General features: G+C 35.9%; 1 protein-coding gene across 3 annotated transcripts in view; it reads right to left on the bottom strand.

Moving 5' to 3' along the window:
- Positions 1 to 285: 285 nt before the first annotated feature.
- The window catches only part of FBXL4 (F-box and leucine rich repeat protein 4), an 83,255-nt gene continuing 60,772 nt past the window's right edge, over positions 286 to 22,768 (bottom strand). The window contains exons 8-10 of one of the 3 annotated variants that reach the window (XM_023205885.1): positions 13,251 to 13,322; positions 8,559 to 8,871; positions 286 to 7,574 (exon numbers count right to left, since the gene is read on the bottom strand). In XM_023205885.1, coding sequence (XP_023061653.1) covers positions 7,411 to 7,574; positions 8,559 to 8,871; positions 13,251 to 13,322 — 549 coding nt within the window. In that variant the 3' untranslated portion in view covers positions 286 to 7,410. The remainder of the gene's footprint in view (positions 7,575 to 8,558; positions 8,872 to 13,250; positions 13,323 to 22,768) is intronic. The other 2 variants (XM_023205886.1, XM_023205887.1) reach the window with 2 other exon arrangements.

The raw sequence follows: 22,768 nt of genomic DNA, 5'->3' as shown, positions 1-22,768 counted from the left end.
GGCTTCAACAATATTGACTCTATTTGGGGTATCTGTCAGCAAAAAACATCAAGTAAGAAGAATGGTGTGTCAGAATTTATGTTAGTATTAACAGTTCTCTTGCCTTGGTTGTTGTAATCTTAGCAGCAACTTATAAATATGCTATAGAAAGCGTTGCAGAAATATAACTTCCCACTAAAAAAAACTTTAACAAAATTAGCATATATTTACTGGAGAAGCTGAAATAAGTATATGTAGGTGTGTATATATACATGTATGTATACATATGTATGACTATACATATAATAGGGTTCACATTTAAAGTATTTATTTGTAAAGAAATGATTCTCATGATAAACTACCCCTTTTCCTTCATTCTCAGACTTCAGCAAAACAGATGCTAGCAGTGAATTTTTACTATACTTTTTTACAAAAGTTACATAAACATTTTTAAAATAGTCACTTATCAGAAGTTAATCTAGAATTTCTACTTTTTTCTATTACTTTATAATGGATGGTTAACATAGTTTATGGACCAGCACAACATGTAAATATTAATTAAAGCACTTGACAGTTAAATCCTACATACAAATATTCATATTAAAATCATCAGCTGGAACAGCAGGCCCTTAAGGTATTCCCAATTACCAGACTACGAGTTGTATTTCACAGAATTTTATGATACTAGAAGTAAATGAATATTCTAAAAATGTAATACATTAATAAAAAAATGGACTTAGAAATTATGGGTCAAAATAAAAAGTAATCACGCTCAAAAATATTTTTAAAATCACATCACCAAAATATTAGTAACTTCCAAGGATTCTTCTTAATAAATAAAAAATACTTTTAAAAGAAACAAAATTACAAGGCATAATCTTTAATGAGAAGGTTAAAAGTGACCTTAGTGAATATTTTTCATAATATAGCCTATAATGCTGTTAGTGGCATTTTCCACTGTGCTCTGAAAAACTAATTTCTAAGAGAAGTTGATAGGTATTCACAGAAGTCTGGCAAACAGTACAAATCTTAACTCACCTTCACAGTGTCTGTCCATTAGCCTTTTAAAGTCCCTGAAGTTCAGCAGTAAAGAAAGCTAAATGTCTTGATGCATAACCATTATGGGAAATTGTACTGTGGTTGTTTGTATGCCTTTTCTATACCCAGCACCCTTACCTCAATCTGTGCCTAGCTCAAAGCTATCAATGTATTTTTGTTGCCAATATATATTGACAAAACAGTGTCATTCATTCCATCCTAGCTCACCAAAAGTAGTTTGGGCCTAAGAACTGTGGAACAACGGAAGAATTATAGTAATGAAGGGATTGGTTTCTACAAAAGGCCAATACATGATGCTTTGGGAGTAAAAGGAGGAAAACGCTGTATCAAATTTTGGTTTAAGTAGCAAATTAAACTTTTAAGTAAGTAAATCTTAATTTGGAGGAATGACTGAGAAGGTGGAAATAAATAACAGTGTGAACTCAGTTTAGAATGTAGTTGCAGACTCCTGTAATCTTAGGGTTTAAAATGCACCCAAATTGATGTCATTTCACAGCATGTGGATGGATTGTTAAGAGTTCTATACACAGGCGATGGCTCCTCATCTAGGCTGACAATTTCATAGGGGCTGTGACACAAACCTATTTTCCCAAACCCTCCGTTATGTTCAGCGGTGTCCTGAAATGATCAATTTTGAAAGTGAACTAAAGAGATACTCAAACTTATTTTACTACTCTAAAGTACAGAATACAAACAACAGAAATCATCAGATATTGAACAGCATTTTTATGTAAATAAAATTAAAATATCTCAGTTGTCTGTACAGACTTCATTTGTAACAGAGACTTGTTTTATCTTTGGTATATTCTATTCTATCTGATACAACTATTTTGTTTTTAAATGTTTTCCTTAAAATTTTTATAACTAATACTTCACTAATTACTTTACCAAATACATAGATTAAAATATCCCTAAATGTCAATTTTAGCAGGACTACCTTTTTCCTTTCAAAATGTAGTTAAATATACCTTTAACAGTATTTATATGTACAAAATTTAAGCCAAATATTCAAGCTTACAGGCACAGACCTTGAGTACGCTTACTGCTGTGCCAAAGGAGTAATCTTGGCCCCATCCCTTATAAAAAAAAAATAATAAAATCATGATCTTTGATTAAAGCAAATGACTCTTAACAGAATGTGAGCTACTGCCAAAAAAATCACTCTAACAGCTATGGTTTTATACTCACAGCCTAGGCTTCTAGTAGTATGTTGTCAAAAAAAGGAAATGAGGTGATGATTGGCAGTTAATGGTCAGTGACAAGATTTTAAGGGTAGTTATAAAGTTTCTCAGAAGTATCAATATCAAATGAGCTAAAGGGAGAAAAGTAGATGCAGCACTGATGTGTCAAAAATGACTTTGAAAATGAAAATTACTGTGTCTGTAACAGGTATCTTTTACTAGCTGAAAGAAACAAATGAAAAGTCAAACATTCACTATTAACATATATGGGGCCGGACACAGTGGCTTATGCCTGTAATCCCAGCACTACAGGAGGCCAAGGTGGGAGAATTACTTGAGCCCAGGAGTTCAAGACCAACACAGGCAACATGGCAAGACTGTGTCTCTATAAAAAACTTAAATATTAGCCAGGCGTGGTGGTGTCTGTAGTCCCAGGTACTCGGGAGGCCGAGGTGGGAGGATGGCTTCAGCCTGGGAGATTGAGGCTGCAGTAAGCTGAGATCATGCCACTGCACTCCAGACTGGGGCAACAGAGTGAGACCCTGTCTCACATATGTAACACACACACATACATACATACATATATACGTATATACATACATACGTGGTAGCCAAGTGTAATTTTTACTGACTCTTTGGTTAGTGTCGTTACACTTGCACATATGAGTTTTTAGTCTTCAGTTAATTCCTGGGAAATGCCAAAAAATAAAAATACTGCCACAGAGAAATTAGTTTTTCTTTTCTACATATTGGCTCAAAATTAAGCACCTGAATATTAATTGTCTACATTTTGTACTTTTAAGATCTTATTTCAAAACAATTTACACTGAGAGGATTATTTATGTTTTTAAACAGGATCAGGGATATCTTTATTTCTAGACTCTGGGAAGATAATTTACCTGAGCAAAATGCGAAGATAAATAGTTATACAAAAATTTAAGTCAGTTGTCAAAGCTAACAATGCGTCATCTGGCTTCAAAATTTAATGAACAGAGAGTCTACATAAATATCTTTCTTGTCTACATATCTTTCTTGTTATAGTAAACACTTTGTTTTTTCTAACAAAACACTGCTCTTCATTTTAAAACCTAAACGGCAAAATGAGAAAGGTAACAGCAGATTAACAAGTTTGAATGTGGTTTATAAAATCTGGAACTGGCAAACATGGATTAACTGACTCGAAAATACTCTGGAATAGGGGTAACAAATTTGGTCCACAGGCCAAATCCAGTCAGCTCATAAGAATAGTTTTACATTTTCTAATGGCTGAAAAAAATCTAATGGCTAACAGAGCAGTATTTTGTAACACACGGAATTATGTAAAATTCAACTTTCAGTGCTCATGAAATTTTATTGGAACATGGCCACACTCATTCATTTAGGTATTGTCTATGATTGCTTTCACAATAGAATGGCAGAGTTGAGTAAGTGCAAAAGAGGCTTATGTGGTGCTGTCATCATTTTGCACTGCTCCTTGGCACACTAAAAATTGCAGTAATGCAGTTACCAACATTTTGAGTGCTACATATATTGTCATACCACAATATTTTTAAATTTATTACTAGTGCTTACCCATAACATCAAAACAAGAGAAAAAAAGAAAAGTAGACTTGAAGTGACATTTTTAAGGCACCTTAGTATATGGATTTTTAAAAATCAGATTAGACGTCAGAGCATGATGTTTAATATGCAATGTCATTAGAGCTGTTCTTAAAGAATACTATATAGTGTAGTCAGGGGCGGTGGTTCATGCCTATAATCCAAGCACTTTGGGAGGCCAAGGTGGGTGGATCACTTGAGGTCAGGAGTTCATGACCAGCCTGGACAACATGGTAAAACCCCATCTCTACTAAAAACACAAAAATTAGCTAGGCGTGGTGGCTTGTGCCTGTAATCTCAGCTACTCAGGAGGCTAAGGCAGGAGAATCACTTGAACCTGCAGGGTGGAGGTTGCAGCGAGCTGAGATCGTGCCACTGCACTCCAGCCTGGGCAACAGAACAAGATTCGGTCTCCAAAAAAAAAAAAATCAAAAATGAAGATAAAAGTCGCAGCCAAAGTGATTCAGTTGTTAACCAAGCAAGGAAAACATTTTACTAACGATGACTAAATTGTGTTTGATTCCATCAGCTGAAGGAACGTGCCCAAAGTAAACTTGCTTAAGACTATTAAATTAGCCTTTTGGCAAGAACGGTTGCTTTAAGAATTGAGAACACTGGGAACAACATCAACAGTCAATAAAAAACAAGGCAAATGACCCTGAGTGGTTTTCCTTGGCTCTTGATGAGTCAACAGATGTTACTGATACTGCCTAGTTATTGCTTATTTGATAAGTCAATGCCAATGTTGAAGTGACTGAAATTAGTCTCTATAAATTATCTGTGTGGAACAATTACAAGCATGAATATTTTCTAAGGAGAAAACACAAATTTCATGCAACCTGAAGTAGAATCTGCTAAGATGTGTTACAACTGGTGGTGCTAAAATGTGTGAAGGAAAAATATTTAAGTTTGTCAAATTTTTAAAGCCAGTGAAAAGGTAAGAAGGTATTTAAAATCTATGGTTATTTACTGTATTATTCATCAGCAGGTACTTTGTGGGATATATTTGACTCAACTTTGTATTATTGAACTACTAGTATCAATGGTGAACTTCATTTGCTCTCATAGTTTCTGACAGATTAAACATCAATGGTTCAGTTATCTTTTGTCAGATACAGAAGATGAATATTCCAATTTGCCCAACCACACTGGCATAATAGTATTAGTTCTATTATGAGCTTTTATGTTCAGGGCTGATATTGACATTTTTCTGAAAAAGAAGACATGTCCTCAACCACTATTATGGAACACTGAATGGCTTTGGAATTTAGCTTTTGCTCAAGACTTAATAAAATTTTGAAATGAATTCAAGCCAAAATTACAAGGCAAAACAAGTGTTTACATGTGAAACATGTCAACAAAAGTCATTTTGATGACAACACTATTTGAATTACAAGTAACAACAAGCTGCTTTACACATTTCCTGTGCTGCTTTACACATTTCCTGTGCTATCAAAAGGTAAGACAACAAAGCGGGATCTCCATTCTCACACAAATTTGTAGCTCACACTATAGTTCCCGCAATATTTTTTGGAGTTGCAAGTGCAAAGGAAATTTCCATTTTTCAAAATCGATTTAACCCAGTGCAGTTGAGAAGCTTCTACCTAATCTTCAATTGGAAGTGATTAAGCTGCAATGTAATAACATGCTAAAAGGAAAATATCCAAAGAAGTTACCTTCGAAGTGATGAATATGCTCAACAAAAATCATATTCTCATGAATTAAGTATTTAACAATACCTATCTGCAAGGAATTTTCAGAAGTAAAATATGCAAAATCTTATTACAGATCAGCATTAACAAGTAAGTACTTATAATCAACTTTAATGACATGAAACATTAACTTTGATCCTCCCCCTAAATAAATTCTTTTCATTGGTAAACCCATATTACAAAAAGATAGTTCTCAATTATTGTTTTGAATTTTGTCAATACAATTTTTGTGCAAATGTTATTTCTCTCCAGTTATTTAAGTACCTACATAACAATCTCAGTTTTACCTCTTAGCCCAGAAAGCCTAAAATACTTACTATCTGGCCCTTTATAGAAAAAGTTTCCTGACCTCTGCCCTAGAGCCAGAAGCTACCCTGAACATTTAAAAGCACAGGTTGAATGCAATGCCTCAGAAGCCAGATGGCCTGGGTTTATATGTTGGCTCTGCCACTAGCAGCTTTAGGATCATGAGTAAATTCTTCAATCTTTTTTTGCCTCAGTTTCCTCATCTGTAAATGGGGGTAAGTAATGGCATTTATCTTACAGGGTTGTTGTGAGAATTGAATTAGTAAATGCAAAGCACAAGAAACAGTGCCAGGCACAAAGGAAGCATTATCCTCATATGACTACTGAACACTTGACATGTAGCTAGTGCAACTGAAACAGTGAAGTTCTACTTGAATTCAATTAAAATTAATAAAATAGCCACATTAGTGGCTATTTCAGTGGCTCCCATATTACCACAATTCTACAGGATCATGCTAGGGTGTGCGGATGCTGGAATATAACTATTTTGCACTGAGTAGGACAATGAATTTCGTTATACTACAGTTAATATTAGTTTTCTGTTCAAAACAGCTGTGCCTTTTCGTGCCACAAAATATTTTCTTTCTCAGTAGCAGAATTAATTCATTTTTTAACAAAACAATGTATGTTTTTGTATAATTTGTATAATTATATATATATCCACATTTATGATTTTTTAATATATAAAGAAAATCCACATATATTCAGAAACCTCAAAACTTTACCTTTTGCAAAATGTTAAGGCATCTGCTTCTAACAGTTGGAAAGCTTTTTTATTTAGTAGTTTACCTCTTATTCTTGATTATATCAAAATTTTTATATTGGCATTATCCAGTAGTGAAATAGACAAAAATATCAGAAGAAAAGTGGAAACACTACAATCTTCTTTAAGAGAAAGGGACTTGCTACATTGCCCAGGTTGGAGTGCAGTGGCTGTTCACAGGTGTAGTCATAAGTACACTAGAGTCTCAAAATTCCATCTCAAGTAATGCTCCTGCCTCCACCTCCTGTGCCACTAGGACTACAAGTGTGTGCCACCACACCTGGCTAGAAAAACTACAAATTTTCCAGTTGAACAATTAATTCAGAGAAATAACCAAACAGCTGGAAAAGCATGTCTCTTTCTCCAGCTAGCTCTGACCATTTTGTACATACTGAACAAAACACTTGCCAGGTCACAGGCTTAATAAGACATCTTTACATGGAGGTGTAAAAAATTACCTTTTTTTTGCATAAATACCATGATACTTTATTGCTCGGTGTTCCTTTGAAAATAAATTAGCATGTTTCCATGTTATTATCAATCATATTATTGACTAAAGCATATCACTGATTAACATAAGGTAAAAATATCATCCACTCACATATTCTTGAAGAGAAGTGCTTGCAATATTTTATGAAAACATTTGTGCACATTTTTACTTGATTTAATGGACAGTCCATTTCATATTTTTCTTTAAAATCTACAAATATCTTAATTCTTATCATTAAAACAACTAAAACCAAAACCAAAAACCAATCCCAAAATAAAGCCCACCAAAGCACATTAATTTTATTACAGAACATATATTAAGTCACTGAGTAAAGCTCTTTTTTATGAACACTTTTGGAAAGCTTGCATTCAGTTCTAGCACAGCTCTGTTATCAATCTGAGAACAGAAGGACACATCAAGTAAAGAAAGATCTTTACAAGATTCCAGGAGTTTTCTTAAGGATGCTGGACTTACCATTCTTGTTCCTATTTAGGGAAAACAAAACAAAACAAAACAAAAGAACACCTTAAGTATAACATTTATATAAAGTGCTAACAATTAATCCATTCATGATTTATTGTTTGTAATGAACCTGAAATAACCCTTTACAAATTAAAATCATTTTTTCAAACATAACTTCATATTGAAATCATTTTGTTAAAAAAAAATAAAAGTTGAATTTTCCAGCCAATTTAGCATCTAGGACCTGAATCTTGCCAATATCCTACCCACTATCTTCATTCCTACCTCCTACCCCTTCAAGTCAGCTCCTCCAGACTTTCCTATTTCTGTCACCCCATTTCAAAATGGTTTTCACCATGCATTTGATGTAAAATGTGCAAGTGCGATGTGACTTCACAAAGTATCAATTGTGTGCACAATGATAACTACTGTGACAGTGCTGGCACCCCTGGCTAAAAGTAAGAAGTAACAAGATTACATAGGGTTCCTTTCTGATGAATGCAGTAAGGATACAAGAAATTCCACAGTTGGAAAAGATTTTCAATAGATCTGCATGGGGTAGAACTATTCCTAAACACTAGAATTATCAGGGATAAAGATTTCACAATATTCCTTAATCAAGAATTTTAATTAAGAAACTTTAAAAAAAAACTAGCTTGAATTCATTAAACAAATAAATCAATTTCTTTTCTCTCCTTAATAAAAATAGAGAGCACAGCTCATGTAAATTCTCACTCTTCCAAGTAGACCAAGAATTAATGGTTAGAGTTTTTGATAGTTTCAACTATAAAATTCTGTTACTGTCCTCACTACTTTATTAAAGTACATATATAATTATTCCCTATATTAACTGATCTATCTTGCATTTCCTATCAAACCAAGCAGTCTTATCAGGACAAAATTTTTATTGAATCCAAAAATTTTCTTTTTCCTTACAGAAAGTCTGAGATTGGCTTTTATGTCAAGGAAACAGACATTTAAAACAAATTCATACATTGCATCCTTACCTAGTATGTCCAGCTGCTGTAACCTGGTACAATTACATGCCAGTTCTTCAATGTCTGTGTCACATACAGATCTGTTAGCTGTAAGAAAGAGTTTTTGCAAGTGTGGGAGCTGGCGTGCCAGTCTGGTGAAGCACCCGGTGCTGCTCTGCAGAGTTGGGCACCAGCCAAGGTCAAGTTCCTCCAGAAGTGGACACCCAGAAGCCAGTTCTGCTATTCCATTCTCAGTAATATTCTTACATCTCCATAGATCCAGGGTCCGGAGTTTTTTACACTTGGCTCCTATCATGCTAGCTATCACATCATAGTCTTCAATCTGGAAATCAAATAATTCCAATCTTTTACGTGTTATGCTCAGACATGCAAACTGTTAAGAGTAAGTCAGATTCTTAATTATAACCTATTGCTTTGCTCCCATTTAAACAAATCTACATCCTTGTTAATACAGATCTGCCCACTCATCTCATGGATCTGCCACTGTTTCATAAAACAGCCAGGAGTACTCATTTATTTAAAAATCCATTTAAGAGAACTCCAGACAGAAGATGTTAATGAATTAAATCCCAAAGCAGTCTGAAGTCTTTGGTCTCTCATGAAGAATTAAAGGATTATGTGTTCTTCTTTTATGCCCACCATTTCAACCTTGCTGCTGCTACTCATTGACAGCATCTACTTTCTTCCATTTTATATATGGCTAATATACTTTGGCAGGTATATAAGAGCTCCCTGATGTGCATCTTGTAATCTCTAAAACACTATGTGGAAATGCTGATAATACTAATAAGGATACTAGTTTTGGGTTAAATGAGGCATTTGGGGACTGCACATATAACATGAAAATAATGTAGATTACATATGTTAATCAACTGTCAGTTATTGGAGGTGTCCAGTGCTTACCTCATGATTACAGGATAAGACTCTACCAATCAAGGATTAAACATTTCAGTTCTTGGGCTTTATATGCTTTAATAATGTTCCTTTAAATAGGTTATTTTAAGAGGTTCATTTGATTTTGTTAAAATCAGATATTAAAATTACCACAAGAAATCAAAAGAAAACAAAATAGTAAACAATTACAATGATTATTTCCTTTCGTTCTTTTAATTGTATTTTCAACAAACATTTATGCACCACTCCAGATGCTAGGATCAGCAGTAAACTGAAAAAAGGAGACACTGTCCACATTTTTGGGAAAGATACACAGACTAATTAAGTAAGGAAAAAATATATTTAAAGAGTGACATATGGTGGGAAAATAATAAAACAGAGTGATGTGAGAGTGATCAGAGTGTAAGGGGTTGAAGAAGAGGTGGTAATTGCTGAAATCTCCAGGAATGAGGTTGATGCATTCGAGGAACAAAAATGAGATCCATATGGCCCAAGGGTGGTGAGGGAGAGGACGGGATATGGAGGGCAGAGTCACGCAGTGGCCAGGCCATTTAGACCATGAAGGAGTTAGATTTTTCTTTCAAGTACTAAGGAAGTCAATGGAGGGTTCTAAGCAAAGGAGTGACATATTATTATTGACATAAAAACCGATGCAAAATCACCTCTGGCTTCTGTCTGGAGGATGGGCCGATAGTGGGGAGGGACAGAGGAGAAGCTGATTGAGGAGGCCTGCAACAGTGTAAAGGACAGATGCCAGGGGCTTGGATTAAGGTGGCAATGGTGGAATTGTAGAAATCTGATAGATTTGGGGCTGTATTTTTGAGGTGGAACCAAAGGCTGACAGATTAGATATATGGGTAATGATTTCTAAGGTTCTGGATATCAGTGTATGTATGGTGGAATCATGCTGAAGTCTACGAAAACAGGTTTGGGGGAACATATTTCCCTCAGCGAGTATACCTGAACAACACAAAACTGTGGGTTTGATAATCAGGGCAGCCAATTAGCTTATTTAGAAAAAAAAAAAAAATTAAAAAACTTTCTGAAACTCATGATTCTGATTGAGCCCAATCTGTGCCTGGCCAATCTCAGCAGTGTTTGAACAAATTCTCTACCAGCAGAGAACACAGTGAGAAATTCCTTCAAGACTTTTTTGTTGTTGTGAAAATTTTCACAGCACTACTCACGCCAAATTCAGGGCTGGGAAAATAAAAGTGAAACTAAATACTTTTTGCTGGAACAAAGGCAACCTATCCCTCCTTTATTAACTATAATTCCTTCTAAATTTTAGATATTATGCAGGACTCCTTTTTCCCCCAAAATAATAGACATATTTATTTTCTTACTCATTATCTAATTTTAAAAATAGGGCAAATGCCACAGAGGAACCATCAGCAAGAATTTAAGGGACCTGACTAGGATCACATAATTAGTAGGAAACTTAAGAAAATACCAGGCAGGTCTTATAATTCCTTAATTTAGGCAACTTTAAATCACTTCGATCAGCACTATATAATAGTGGAATTTAAACTTTTTAAAGTCATTTTTTAAAAGTAAAAAGAAATAGATAAATTTTGCCTCTTTCTCAATCAAGAGGAAAAATAAGTATTTCTAAGGAGTCCTAAAAAAATGTTTACGGCATTGACTAGAATATTCAGGTTTATTACAGGTGAGACACTACTCCTCAGAAGTTCTTGTCACTGCAAATCTAACTGGCACTTGTGGCACAAAGATTAGTTTCAGAAAAAAAGTGGCACAACTAATTTAGTATCTACATTAAACTCACTACAGAGAAAGTATGCCATGAGGCGAATACTCAGCAAAGGTATATAATAGACCACAATCACCATGGCAAAGTCAACACAGTGCTCTATGTGTGTATACTGTGAACAGTTGGCTTCATAAATATTACAAATCTAAAAATTGGTATTATATTGACAGTCAACAATAAAATGTAATATGGAAAAATGAGTTCAGTAGTCAGGCAAGGTTTGAAAACACTGGTTTTAGCAAAAGTAAAGTTTCTTTGTTGTAGGACAAACCATTGTAAAACTCTAAGACCAGGCTGGAGTGCAGTGGTCTAACCATAGCTCACTGCAGCCTCGAACACCTGGGCTCAAGCAATCCTCCTACATCAGCCTCCAGAGTAGTTGGGACTATAGGTGTGAGCAACCATACCTGGCTTCGTAATTTCATTAGGAATCTCCACTCCACTCCCAAATACACAGCCTTTAAAACTGATTATCCTTTAGAGCTAATTTTCCACAGATCAACTCTGGAAAATGCTAACTTAAAATAATATAATTCCAACCATAAGCATATACATAATTCCAACAGTAAAGCGTCTATAGTCAGAGGCTTGATTTTCTAAGGAATGTTGCTCCAGTTTAAGGGGAGGTAAATAACAAGCAGAATAAGGTATGTCTAAGCAAAGTTAAACGGTCCTTACCAATCTAAAGAGGGCAGGCTAGCAATAAGGAAGACCCAAGTGGCAGTAACTGGCTGGTTTGTTGTGACAGAAATGGCCATCAAATGTCACTGGGCCCACCAAGAAGAGTCACTAGAGAGACCCACAGAAGCCTATCAAATGGCTTACTATGGAAAGAACTTGACCAGAAGTGAGGAAAATCTAGTAGGCTCCCAAGACTATTTCTAGAGACTGAGACGACCTGTGCCCATACTTGGGGTTTAATAAGACCTAACCACAGAATTTTAAAGACCATGGGGACACAGAAATAAATATGTCATCGTAAGAGGCCTACTTAGTCTACACTGCCAAATCTTGGGGCATTTTTGAAGCCAGGCTGAGCTCTAAGAGGTGTTCAAATGGGACTTATTTTAGGTCAGGGACACTGTCTACTGACTCTAAGCCTAGCATACCAGAAGTTTTCTAGAATCTTGCAATCACTTTGCTTATTCAAGTCTTCCTACTAAGTGAATGCAAGGCAAAATTGGAATGGTCTGGGAATCTCCTAAACCTACATTGTTTTAGGGAACAGAGGACAAGTGAGGAGGAATGAATTCTTCCAGTCAGTTACACTGGAAGATTCACTTACGGCATGTGTGCACACAAACACACACACGCACATGCACACCTTCTCCACATAAGATTTCTATTGTCCTTTACATCTCAGTATTATTTAAAAGCTATGTAATTATGTGGTTAGATTAAAAGATTTAACTCTTCCCATGAGCTCTTTCAAGGGCACATAAAATCATATTTTAAATCTGGAAGGACTTTAAAGTTTATCTAGTCCAACAGTCCCTAGGCTTTTAGATTTCACAGACTAGTAAAATTTCCACACACAAAAAAGAGTTCCAACATAGGGTGTTAATCTTTCTGTTCTGACCAATAAGGACAGTAAAACAAACATAAAAACGGATAAAATAAACCTATCTATTATCATGAAAATTTCAAGAAAATTATCTCAGGATTTAAAAGCTAAAATAAGCTTAGTGAAAAACTTACTAAACTATTGGCATTTGGATATGACTAACATCTTAGTGTGTGAAGAAACCTAGAGAGGTGATTAGCTGTTGGAGACAACATCTGGTTTGAGGCAGAACTATACTATATTCCACCACACTATACTTCTTTCCTTGCTCTCCTGGACAAATAACATCAGTGTTTCAAAGACATACTTTCCAATTTAAGAAAAATGTTTGAAAGCAAGGGACAAAGAAGAGAACCATAAATCTGAAAACCTGTGGGTGTGTATGGGGTAGGGTGAGTCAGGATATATTTCACCCATAGGAAGAAAAAGAGAACAAGTAATTGAGTAGTATAAAGAATTCTCAAACACTTACCATGACACAACTGCCCAAACTGAGGTGCTGAAGCTCTGAACAGAAGTTCAAAATGCTGAGCAGTGCTGTTTGCTGCCATTAGGGACCACATCAGAGGCAAATATGGAAAGTGAATGAAAGTGAAACAAAGAGAAGAGGTCAATTAGACATTAAAGGCTGTCACTGCTTTTCCTGAAATGCAGCTCAAAAGCTAGGTTACAGAGTCCACAAATGCCATTTAATGAGTCCCCAGAGGCTCCATCATTGATTGGCTTGGAGTCAAGGTAATCATTACTAGTCTCCATGTAAGTCGTCACTTTGTATATGGTTTTGGATGCCCTAAAGATACCTATATTCCCTATGACCTCTCAGTTCATTTCCCAAAGGTAAGCAATTTGAAAGTCTGGCTAAGATTGAACACCAAGACAAGCTAAACCACTCCTCCCTCCACAAACAGAAACAAAAAGACAAAAAACCCACAGCAGGCTGGTGACACTCCTGAAGAACAGCTGCAGCTCTGACATTCACTGATCGGCTGCAGCCTGATGGAACTGCCAATAGAGTCACCCCAAATCAGGATTGAGCTGGTGACTTTAATGTCAAAGGATTCTCTTTGCTGACAAGGATACCAACAACCATTGAGCACCTGTCAGTAGCAACATGCTGACTGAAATATATATAACATGCACTTTCTAGTCATGTTCCTGCCATTTAAGCCCATCTATCCTGTGCAATGAAAACGGTCTCACCACTAAAGAAACCCAAAGACTGCTACATAATCATGGCACCGTAAAATATTTTTTAAAACATGTCTGCCTTGAAAAATTGTGAAAAGCAAAAAATGCAAAATACTCAAATTTCTAATTTTTCTTTTATCAATTAAGGAGAAAACTATTCAAACTTACATGGCAAAATATCTTATACAATTTTAATGTATTTAAAAATGAAGATGTTATACAACTTCTGTAAAAATCTATTCCAAGTGTTCAGAAACTAAAAAGTATCAGTTGAGGGAGAGGTGAAGAATGTGTCAATGAAAATGTAAAACATTTGGTCAAACCCCAGATAAGATTCTCATTGAGAAAATAAAGTAATAAAATATTTCTCATAATGTAAGGTTACTTAAAGCAAAAATAATAATAGTTACAATAGGTCACAGAGGGCTATTATACTTAAGTCTAATTATCTCATCGTTGAGCATTTCTTTGAATTTAAACAAAAAAAGTTGATACTGATTTTATACTTAAGTTTCAACATAACTACATTTGTAAAACAATCCCATGTAGCTCTCAGAATGGTAACATTAGAAACAGTATATAAAGATAATTTAATTTTCAGGTTCTCCACAATACTTAGCCATGTGAACTTTTTAACAGATAGGAACATAACATTAGGTTTGTTTGTTTGTTTCTTTTTTTAATTACAGGACCACATCCATATTAAAAGGTTGTTTTATAAGATTTTTCCCTTAAGTAAGATCCAGAGAATATTAGATTTTTTAGAAAGAATCTCATAAATTTTTGCTGGTAAGAAATTTTAAATTAAAAAAAATACATACATACACACATACATATAATTCACAGGACTTGTTTGGTAATTTATCTTTAAATTACTTCCTATGAAGAATCTCAAATACACAAACAAGTATAGGTCCCAATATAACACCCATGTAGCCACCACTCAGTTTTATCAACTCTTAACATTTCAACATTCTTTGCTTATCCGGCTACATTCCTGCTTGGCTCCATCCATTCACATACTTCCTCAGAGGTAACCTTTATCATGACTTGGTGTTTAAAACATGCTTGAAAGTATATAATTTTACAATATATTATGTATCCATAAGTAGCACATAATATTGTTCTACATGGTTTCTACATAAATGCTATTACAATGTCAATATACTTCTGCATCTTCTTCATCAGTGTGAGGGACCTGTCCATGTTGATACATATAGCTCTAATCCACTAATTTTTAATGAAACTTGTTTGGTAATTTATTTTTAAATTACTTACTATGAAGAATCTCAAATATACAAACAAGTGTAGGGTCCAAAAGAACACCCATAATAACCATGTAGCCACCACTCAGTTTATCAACTCTTAATATTGTCTTCTTTGCTTATCTCACTACATTTTTGTATCCCTCCATCCATTCACGTACTTTCTCAGAGGTAACCTTTATTAAGACTTGGTGTTTAAAACATGCTTGAAAATATATAATTTTAGTATACATTATGCATCCATAAATAGCATATATTAACATTAGAAATTGTTGTATAATATTCCATTATGCAAATATATTACAGCATACACCCTCATTTGATTGCTATTTAGTTGCTTACAATTTTCACCATTACAAACAGTGTTAGAATAAACATTCCTTTATGTGCTTCCTTGTGCATTTATAGAACAGTATTTCTCTTTTTTTTTTTTTTTTTTTGAGGCGGAGTCTCGCTCTGTCGCCAGGACTGGAGTGCAGTGGCCGGATCTCAGCTCACTGCAAGCTCTGCCTCCCGGGTTTATGCCATTCTCCTGCCTCAGCCTCCGGAGTAGCTGGGACTACAGGCGCCCGCCACATCGCCCGGCTAGTTTTTGTATTTTTAGTAGAGACGGGGTTTCACCGTGTTAGCCAGGATGGTCTCGATCTCCTGACCTCGTGATCCGCCCGTCTCGGCCTCCCAAAGTGCTGGGATTACAGGCTTGAGCCACCGCACCCGGCCTAGAACAGTATTTCTCTAGAGCACATACCAGAAGGAGAATTTCCGGGTGTTTACGTATTCTTTGACTTTATTTGGCTTTGAAAAATAGCTCTTCTGAGTGCTTAAATCAACCTATTCTCCCATCAGTAGTGTAAGAGTGTTACGTCCCCACATCTTTATCAACATACGTAGACTTTTCATCCTTTTAAATGTCTGCCTGTCTGATGAGTACAGAATGGTATAATTTGCATTAGTCTGATTACCAGTGAGACTGAAGATCTTTTCATATGTTCATTGGCCATTCATATTTCCTGCTATGTAAATTGCTTCATCACATCCTTTGCTGATTTTTCTTTCCATTGGGTTGTTTCTTCCTTCTTGACTTTTAGAATTCTTTATTCATGCTGGATACCAATCTTTCTCAGTCATATCAGCTATAAATACCTTCTCTGAGGCATGTCTTTTCACTGTTTACTGGATTTTCTGAGACATGAACATTTTAAATTTTAATATGACTATATTAAATGTGGCATTAATCCTTTTCCCCTTTATGTTTGTATTCTGTTGTTTTTTCCAAAAAGTTCTTCTTTAGCTAAGGAAGAATCTAAGATTCTTCTTTTTTAAAATCAGAGTTTTAGTCTTTCTTTTTTGCACTTAGGTTTTTAACCCAACTACAATTGATTTTTATATGGTAGGATATCAAATTTCATTTTCCCCACATTGTTCCAGTTTGATTCACTGAAGACTCCATTGTATCCGCTGATTTGTAATGCTTTCTATCATATATAAGGTATCCATATATGCATGAGTCTACTTCTGGGTCATTTTGTTTCACTGGTCTATTTTCCATTCTCTGTACCAACATTTCTGTCTTAATTATTATAGTTCATAAGTCTTTAAATCTAGTATGGCAAATAGCCTTTCCTCATTCTTCAAACATCTCTTAGCTGCTGTTGGCCCTTTGCTCTTTCAAGTGAACTTTAGAATCACCTTAAAGGTTTTAGTTTTTAACTTTTAGAAATAATACAAAAAGATTAATTTTTCTTAATCTCTCCATGGTCATTAGTTAATTTACTAGCCTTTTATCAATTTCTGTGTCATAATTTTTTTTATATCTGATACTTCCTTACATAATTTTTCTTTATGTTGAGAAATATTTTTAGTCGTTCTGAGTGTCTATGGGTCATAAAATCTTAACAAACATTTACTGAGTACTTATTAACATGTCAGGCAGCATTGTTGTAAATTCTTTATATATATAAATCCTCACAACAATCCTATTAACTCATCCATTCATTTAATAAACTGTTATTGCATGCCTACTATGTGTTAGGCACTGTTTAGGCACTTAGGATGTAACAGTGAACAGAAAAGTTAACAGCCTGTAAGGTAAATATCGTTATTTACTTATCCTATCATTATAAATGGGGAATCAAAGAGTGACAGAAAGTTAAATAACTTAGTTTAATATTTACCCCCAATCTTTTTTTTAAAATAAATTTCATTGTGCATATTTGAGATTTGTCCTCAATCTTGAATGAAAGTTTAGCTAGACTTAGAATTTTAAGATGACAGTTACGTTCTTTCAACACCGAAAACATTACTCCATTGCTTATCAGTCTCTTACTTGATAAGAAGTCTATTGTCAATCTGATTGTTTTCCTCTGCAGGCGATGTATCTTTTCTCTCTGATAGCTCTTGTCCCTTTATTTTTGATCTCCTACAATTTCATCACAATCTGTCTAAAAATTTATTTTCATTTATTTTGTTTAAAACCCCAAGTGCCCATTTTGATTTGAAGACTCATATCTCTCTTCATGAAAGATGACGATTCTAAACATTTCTCTCTCCAAATATTACTTCTCTACCATTCCTTCCATTTTTTTCTTCAGTAACTTCTATTCAATGAACACTGGAGTCTCCTAGTACCAGAGTTTAGAGTGGTTTGAAAAATATGTCCACATGTTACTCTATACGCTTTCCTTCCAGAGGTAGAGCTTAATTCTTCTCCCTTTGAGAGAGTGGGCTTAACTTAGCAACTCACTTTTAACAAACAGTATATTGTAGAGGTGATACAGGTCACTTTGAATATTACATTTATGATAGTTAATTTTATGTATCAGCCTTACTAGGCCATGGGGTGCTCAGATATTTAGTTAAACATAATTCTGGGTATTTGTTTGTTTTTGAGACGGAGTCTCACTCTCTCCCCAGGCTGGAGTGCAGTGGCACAATCTCAGCTCACTGCAACCTCCGACTCCCTGGTTCAAGCGATTCTCCTGCCTCAGAATCCCGAGTGGCTGGGATTACAGGCACGTTTCACCACACCCAGCTAATTTTTGTATTATTAGTAGAGATGGGGTTTCACCATGTTGGCCAGGATGGTCTCGATCTGCTGACCTCATGATCCACCCGCCTCGGCCTTTCAAATTGCTGAAATTACAGGTGTGAGCCACTGCCCCCTGCCAATTCTGGGTGTTTCTGTGAGGTTGTTTTTGGATGAGATTAACATTTAAATCAGTTGACTGAATAAAACACATTGCCCTACCTACTGTGGGTGGGCCTCATCCAATCAGTTGAAGACCTGAATAGTACAAACAGGCTGACCCTCCCTCAAATAAGAGAGAATTCTTCCAAATTCAGGAAAAAAACAATGTCTGATGGCCTTCACACTGGGACACTGATTTCTTCCTGAATTTGGATGTAAACTGAAACGTCAGCTCTTCCTGGGTCTTAAGCCTGCCAACTGTCAGACTAGAACTATACTAGCTCTCCTGGGTCTCCAGCTTGCCAATTCGTCCTGCAGATTTTGAGACTCGCCAGCCTCATCATGATGTCAGCCAATTGCTTATAATAAATATCTTTACCTCCTATTGGTTCTGATTCGGAACCCTCCTAATCCAGTTATAAAAAGGCTGTGGCTCCTGTCTTGGCTTCCTCCCTCCCAACTTATTCCCTTGGAGGAAGCCAGCTGCCATGTCATGAGGATACTCAAGCAGCCTGTGGAGAGAACAGGGGCTTTTGGCCACAAGCTGAAGGGGAACTGTAGCAACATCACCCTGAGTTTGGAAGCTGAGCCACCAGCGATAGTCAAGCCTTGATATGACTGGAGCACCACATAACAACCTGGCTGCAACCTTCTTAGAGACCCTGAGCCAAAACTACCCAGCTAAACCACTCCCAGATTCCTGACACACAGAAAACATGTGAGATAATACATGCAGGTTGTTTTAAGCCACTAATTTTGAAGCAATTGATATATAGCAATGGATAAATAAGAGAGTCACTAGTATATAGTAGGCACAATATATATTTATTAAATGAGTAGGATTGCCTTGCCTTAGGAGTGTGTGTGTGTATGTGTGTGTGTGTGTGTGACAGAGAGACTGAAACTGTGTGGGTGTGTATAAACCTTACAGCAGTTCCTGACATACCTTTTACAAATTTGAGTACATTCCTCAGACTTCTCTTCTAATTTAGCAATCCTGTGTCCAATTTAGAATGTATCCCATCTATTTATTAGCTCCTAGTGACTATTTGATAGATTTCTAATCAGTTTTTTTTCACAACTATGTGTTCTTGTTTTAGTCTATTTATGTTTCAAAATTTCTAGTTCTTTTTCACAAGGTGCTTTCACTTATTTCTTTGAACTGCCATCTCCCAACCCCATCTTTTTTTATTCCTCCTTGTTTAAGGGTCTTGCACATCGCCCCCTTCTAGAACCAGGACTTCTGCTGAAGGTACAGAGGTCCTGCTCTGCAGTGGCACTGTGGATACTGCAGGACCAGCAGAAGACTTAGCTCAGTTCTGACCAGAAGGCATGACCAATGGCAGATTACTATATACTTTTTGGTGTATCTGCCCAGAACAAAATCTCTTCTTTCTCTAAGACTTCCATCCAAACTCCTGGGTGGGGTGGCTTGGAACACTGTCACCTAGCTGATTATCCCTAGACTGGGACAATAAGATTCTCAGATATAGTTTGAGATAAATTCCCTATAGAATCAGTACTTTCAATTAAAAGTAAGAGTAAGGCCAGGTGTGGTGGCTCATGCTTATAATCCTAACACTCTGGGAGACCAAGGAGGGAGGATAGCTTGAGTCCAGGATTTCAAAACCAGCCTGGGCAACATGGTGCGACCTCATCTCTACAAAAAGATATAAATAAATAAAAATAAAAACATTAGCCAGGCATAGTGGCACATGCCTGTGGTCCCAGCTACTTGGGAGGCTGAGGTAGGAAGATTGCTTGAGACCTGGAGGTCAAGGCTGCAATAAGCTGCAATCATGCCACTGTACTCCAGCCTGAGCGAATGAGCAAGAACTTGTCTGCAAAACAAACAAACAAAAAAAGTAGGGTAAGAGTAAGAAAAAAGTATTTATTGTCAAGAATACTATATTAACCTGTCTGGACTGTTCCTCAGGGAAATCACAACTTTTGCTTATTGCGTATCTTAAAGATTGTAACTTTAAGGCACAAACCTAACAGCATATTGTCCTAACTTATTTTTGAACTAAAGTCTAATTATATATGTCTAGAAAACATTTGTGATGCATTATTTTCTCTGGGAGAATTTCAAGTAGATGCATTATTTTCTCTGGGAGAATTTCAAGTCATAGAAGAGGAATTCACAGCAAATATTTTACAGTAACTTATATCAGTCTGTACATTAAACTGGGAATTAAAAATCATTTAATATTAGAACTATCATTTTTAAAATCCTCAACTTGAAAAGGAACATAGAACAAGAGATTTATGTTGAATGATATAACTGATCTTTCTGAATAAGAGATATGAGATCAAATGCTGAGACCAAGATATTGCGAGATGGAGGTGATGGTAATGAAAAGAACGACAATGACCTTGGAAGAGATACTGTGAGAAATTAACAAGAAGTGAAATAGAGATAAATCAAAGGGCTGACAGGTAGCACTGAGGTGAGTAAGCACAGATTAACACAATTTCATGGCTTTCTCCAGCAAAGCTCATCAGTGAAAGCCAGAGACTGTGGGAGTACCCAGGTTTAGAGAACATGCCTATGGAACCAGTTGACAACGTCTTTAAATCCAGTTAACCCATTTCCTCCTAAAATATCTTTAGAATATTCTTTCTCCATGCTATTAGTATTCAGAATTAAAATGTTGTTACTGATGTCAAAGCAAAGATAATAAACTACGGAGAAATTAACTCTTCATTTCCAGATATAAAAGGGCCTGATTTTGTAGAGAGCACCAACTCAATAGTTTAGAGCAGAAGTTGGCAAACTACTTGCCCACAGGCCAAATCCAGTCTATTGCCTGTTTTTGTAAATAAAGTTTTATTGGAACACAGACATACCCACTCATTAATGTATTGTCGGTGACTGTTTTCACACTACAACAGCAGGATAGAGTAGCTGTGACAGAATCCATGAGGCCTGCGAGGCCTAAAGTCTTTACTACCTAGCCCTTCACAGAAAAAGTTTGCCAATCTCTACTTAGGAGAACAAAACAATTCTACTATAATGAGTATCTGCAGCACTGCTACATATCTAGGACACACAAATGGATGGATCAAAGCTGTATTATTAGGTGTACTGTGAAAATGGCACAGTATTTTATTTATTCAGAAATGAAAAGTGAAAAATTATATGAACCTCTGATTCAAGACACAAAGTATCTTTCAGGTCCCCAAGTCTACATATTCTGTGGTTAGGTCTTGAAAACTCATTCAATGGAAGTACAAGAGTAGTTCTATAAAACTAAAACATAATTAAAATAGCAGCTTTAATAATGTAAGGCTCATTTCAAATGAGTTTGTAATTTTCAAACAAAGGGCAACCTTACTTAAACAACTATGACAAGGAATTCACTAAGGAGTGACTGGGTCCATAATTATTTCTTCTACAGAATTACCAAAACATACTCTAGGTACACACTGTCATTTAGCAGTAGAATACATGTTCATAAAGATTTATTTTACATTCCACCTAAAATCTACGTATTAACCCTGTTCAGCAGCTTCAAAACCCAATGGATAACTTTAAGTAATAAAGTCAACAACTCCCCACACATCCAGGTAAAGAAGCATACGCTTCTCAACCTGGGACCAAACTGGAAGAGTAAACACATAATTAAATATTCAAGTGGGTTACATGACACTCAGCCATTTTGGATAGCGAAATGCCAAAGGTAAAGAAGTAAACAGCAAAATATTATAACAAATTATAACTGGAGAGAAAAGCAAGAGACAAGTTCAATGTGAACAGTTTTTATTAATGCAATTAGGCAAAAACAACTGTAAAGCATGCTTACAGCATCAGGGTTCCAGACCATCCTCTACAACTCACAAAAGGACTGTAAAGGAATTAGTCCATAAACATCATACTCTGATGACTGTAACAGGAGGAAGACTGTTTCCCCCTACTTTCACAACTGCCTTCTTGTTTGTTTAGCAATTTTATTCCCCTTAGCGTCCTTTAGTGAAGCCTCCAAATACTCAAGACTACTACAATGATTACAATGACTATTGCTAAGAAAATGATTTCACTTTGGAAGGCTGAGGTGGGCAGATAGATCACCTGAGCTCAGGAGTTTGAGACCTGGGAACATGGCAAAACCCCATCTCTACAAAAAATACAAAAATTAGCCTGGCACAGTGGTGCAAGCCTATAGTCCTAGATACTTGGGAGGTTGAGCTGGAAGGATCACTTGAACCTGGCAGGCAGAGGTTGCAGTGAGCTGAGATCATACCACTGCACTCTAGCCTGGGCGACAGAGTGACACCCTTGTCTCAAAGAAAAAAAAAAAAAAAACAAGAATGATTTCGATTTCAAAAACAATTTAGTTAGTGAAATGA

Source organism: Piliocolobus tephrosceles, chromosome 5 (genome assembly GCF_002776525.5).
Source record: "Piliocolobus tephrosceles isolate RC106 chromosome 5, ASM277652v3, whole genome shotgun sequence".
Lineage (NCBI taxonomy): Eukaryota > Metazoa > Chordata > Mammalia > Primates > Cercopithecidae > Piliocolobus > Piliocolobus tephrosceles.
Note: the sequence above shows the minus strand (reverse complement) of the source record. Positions and strands in the feature narration are given on the sequence as shown.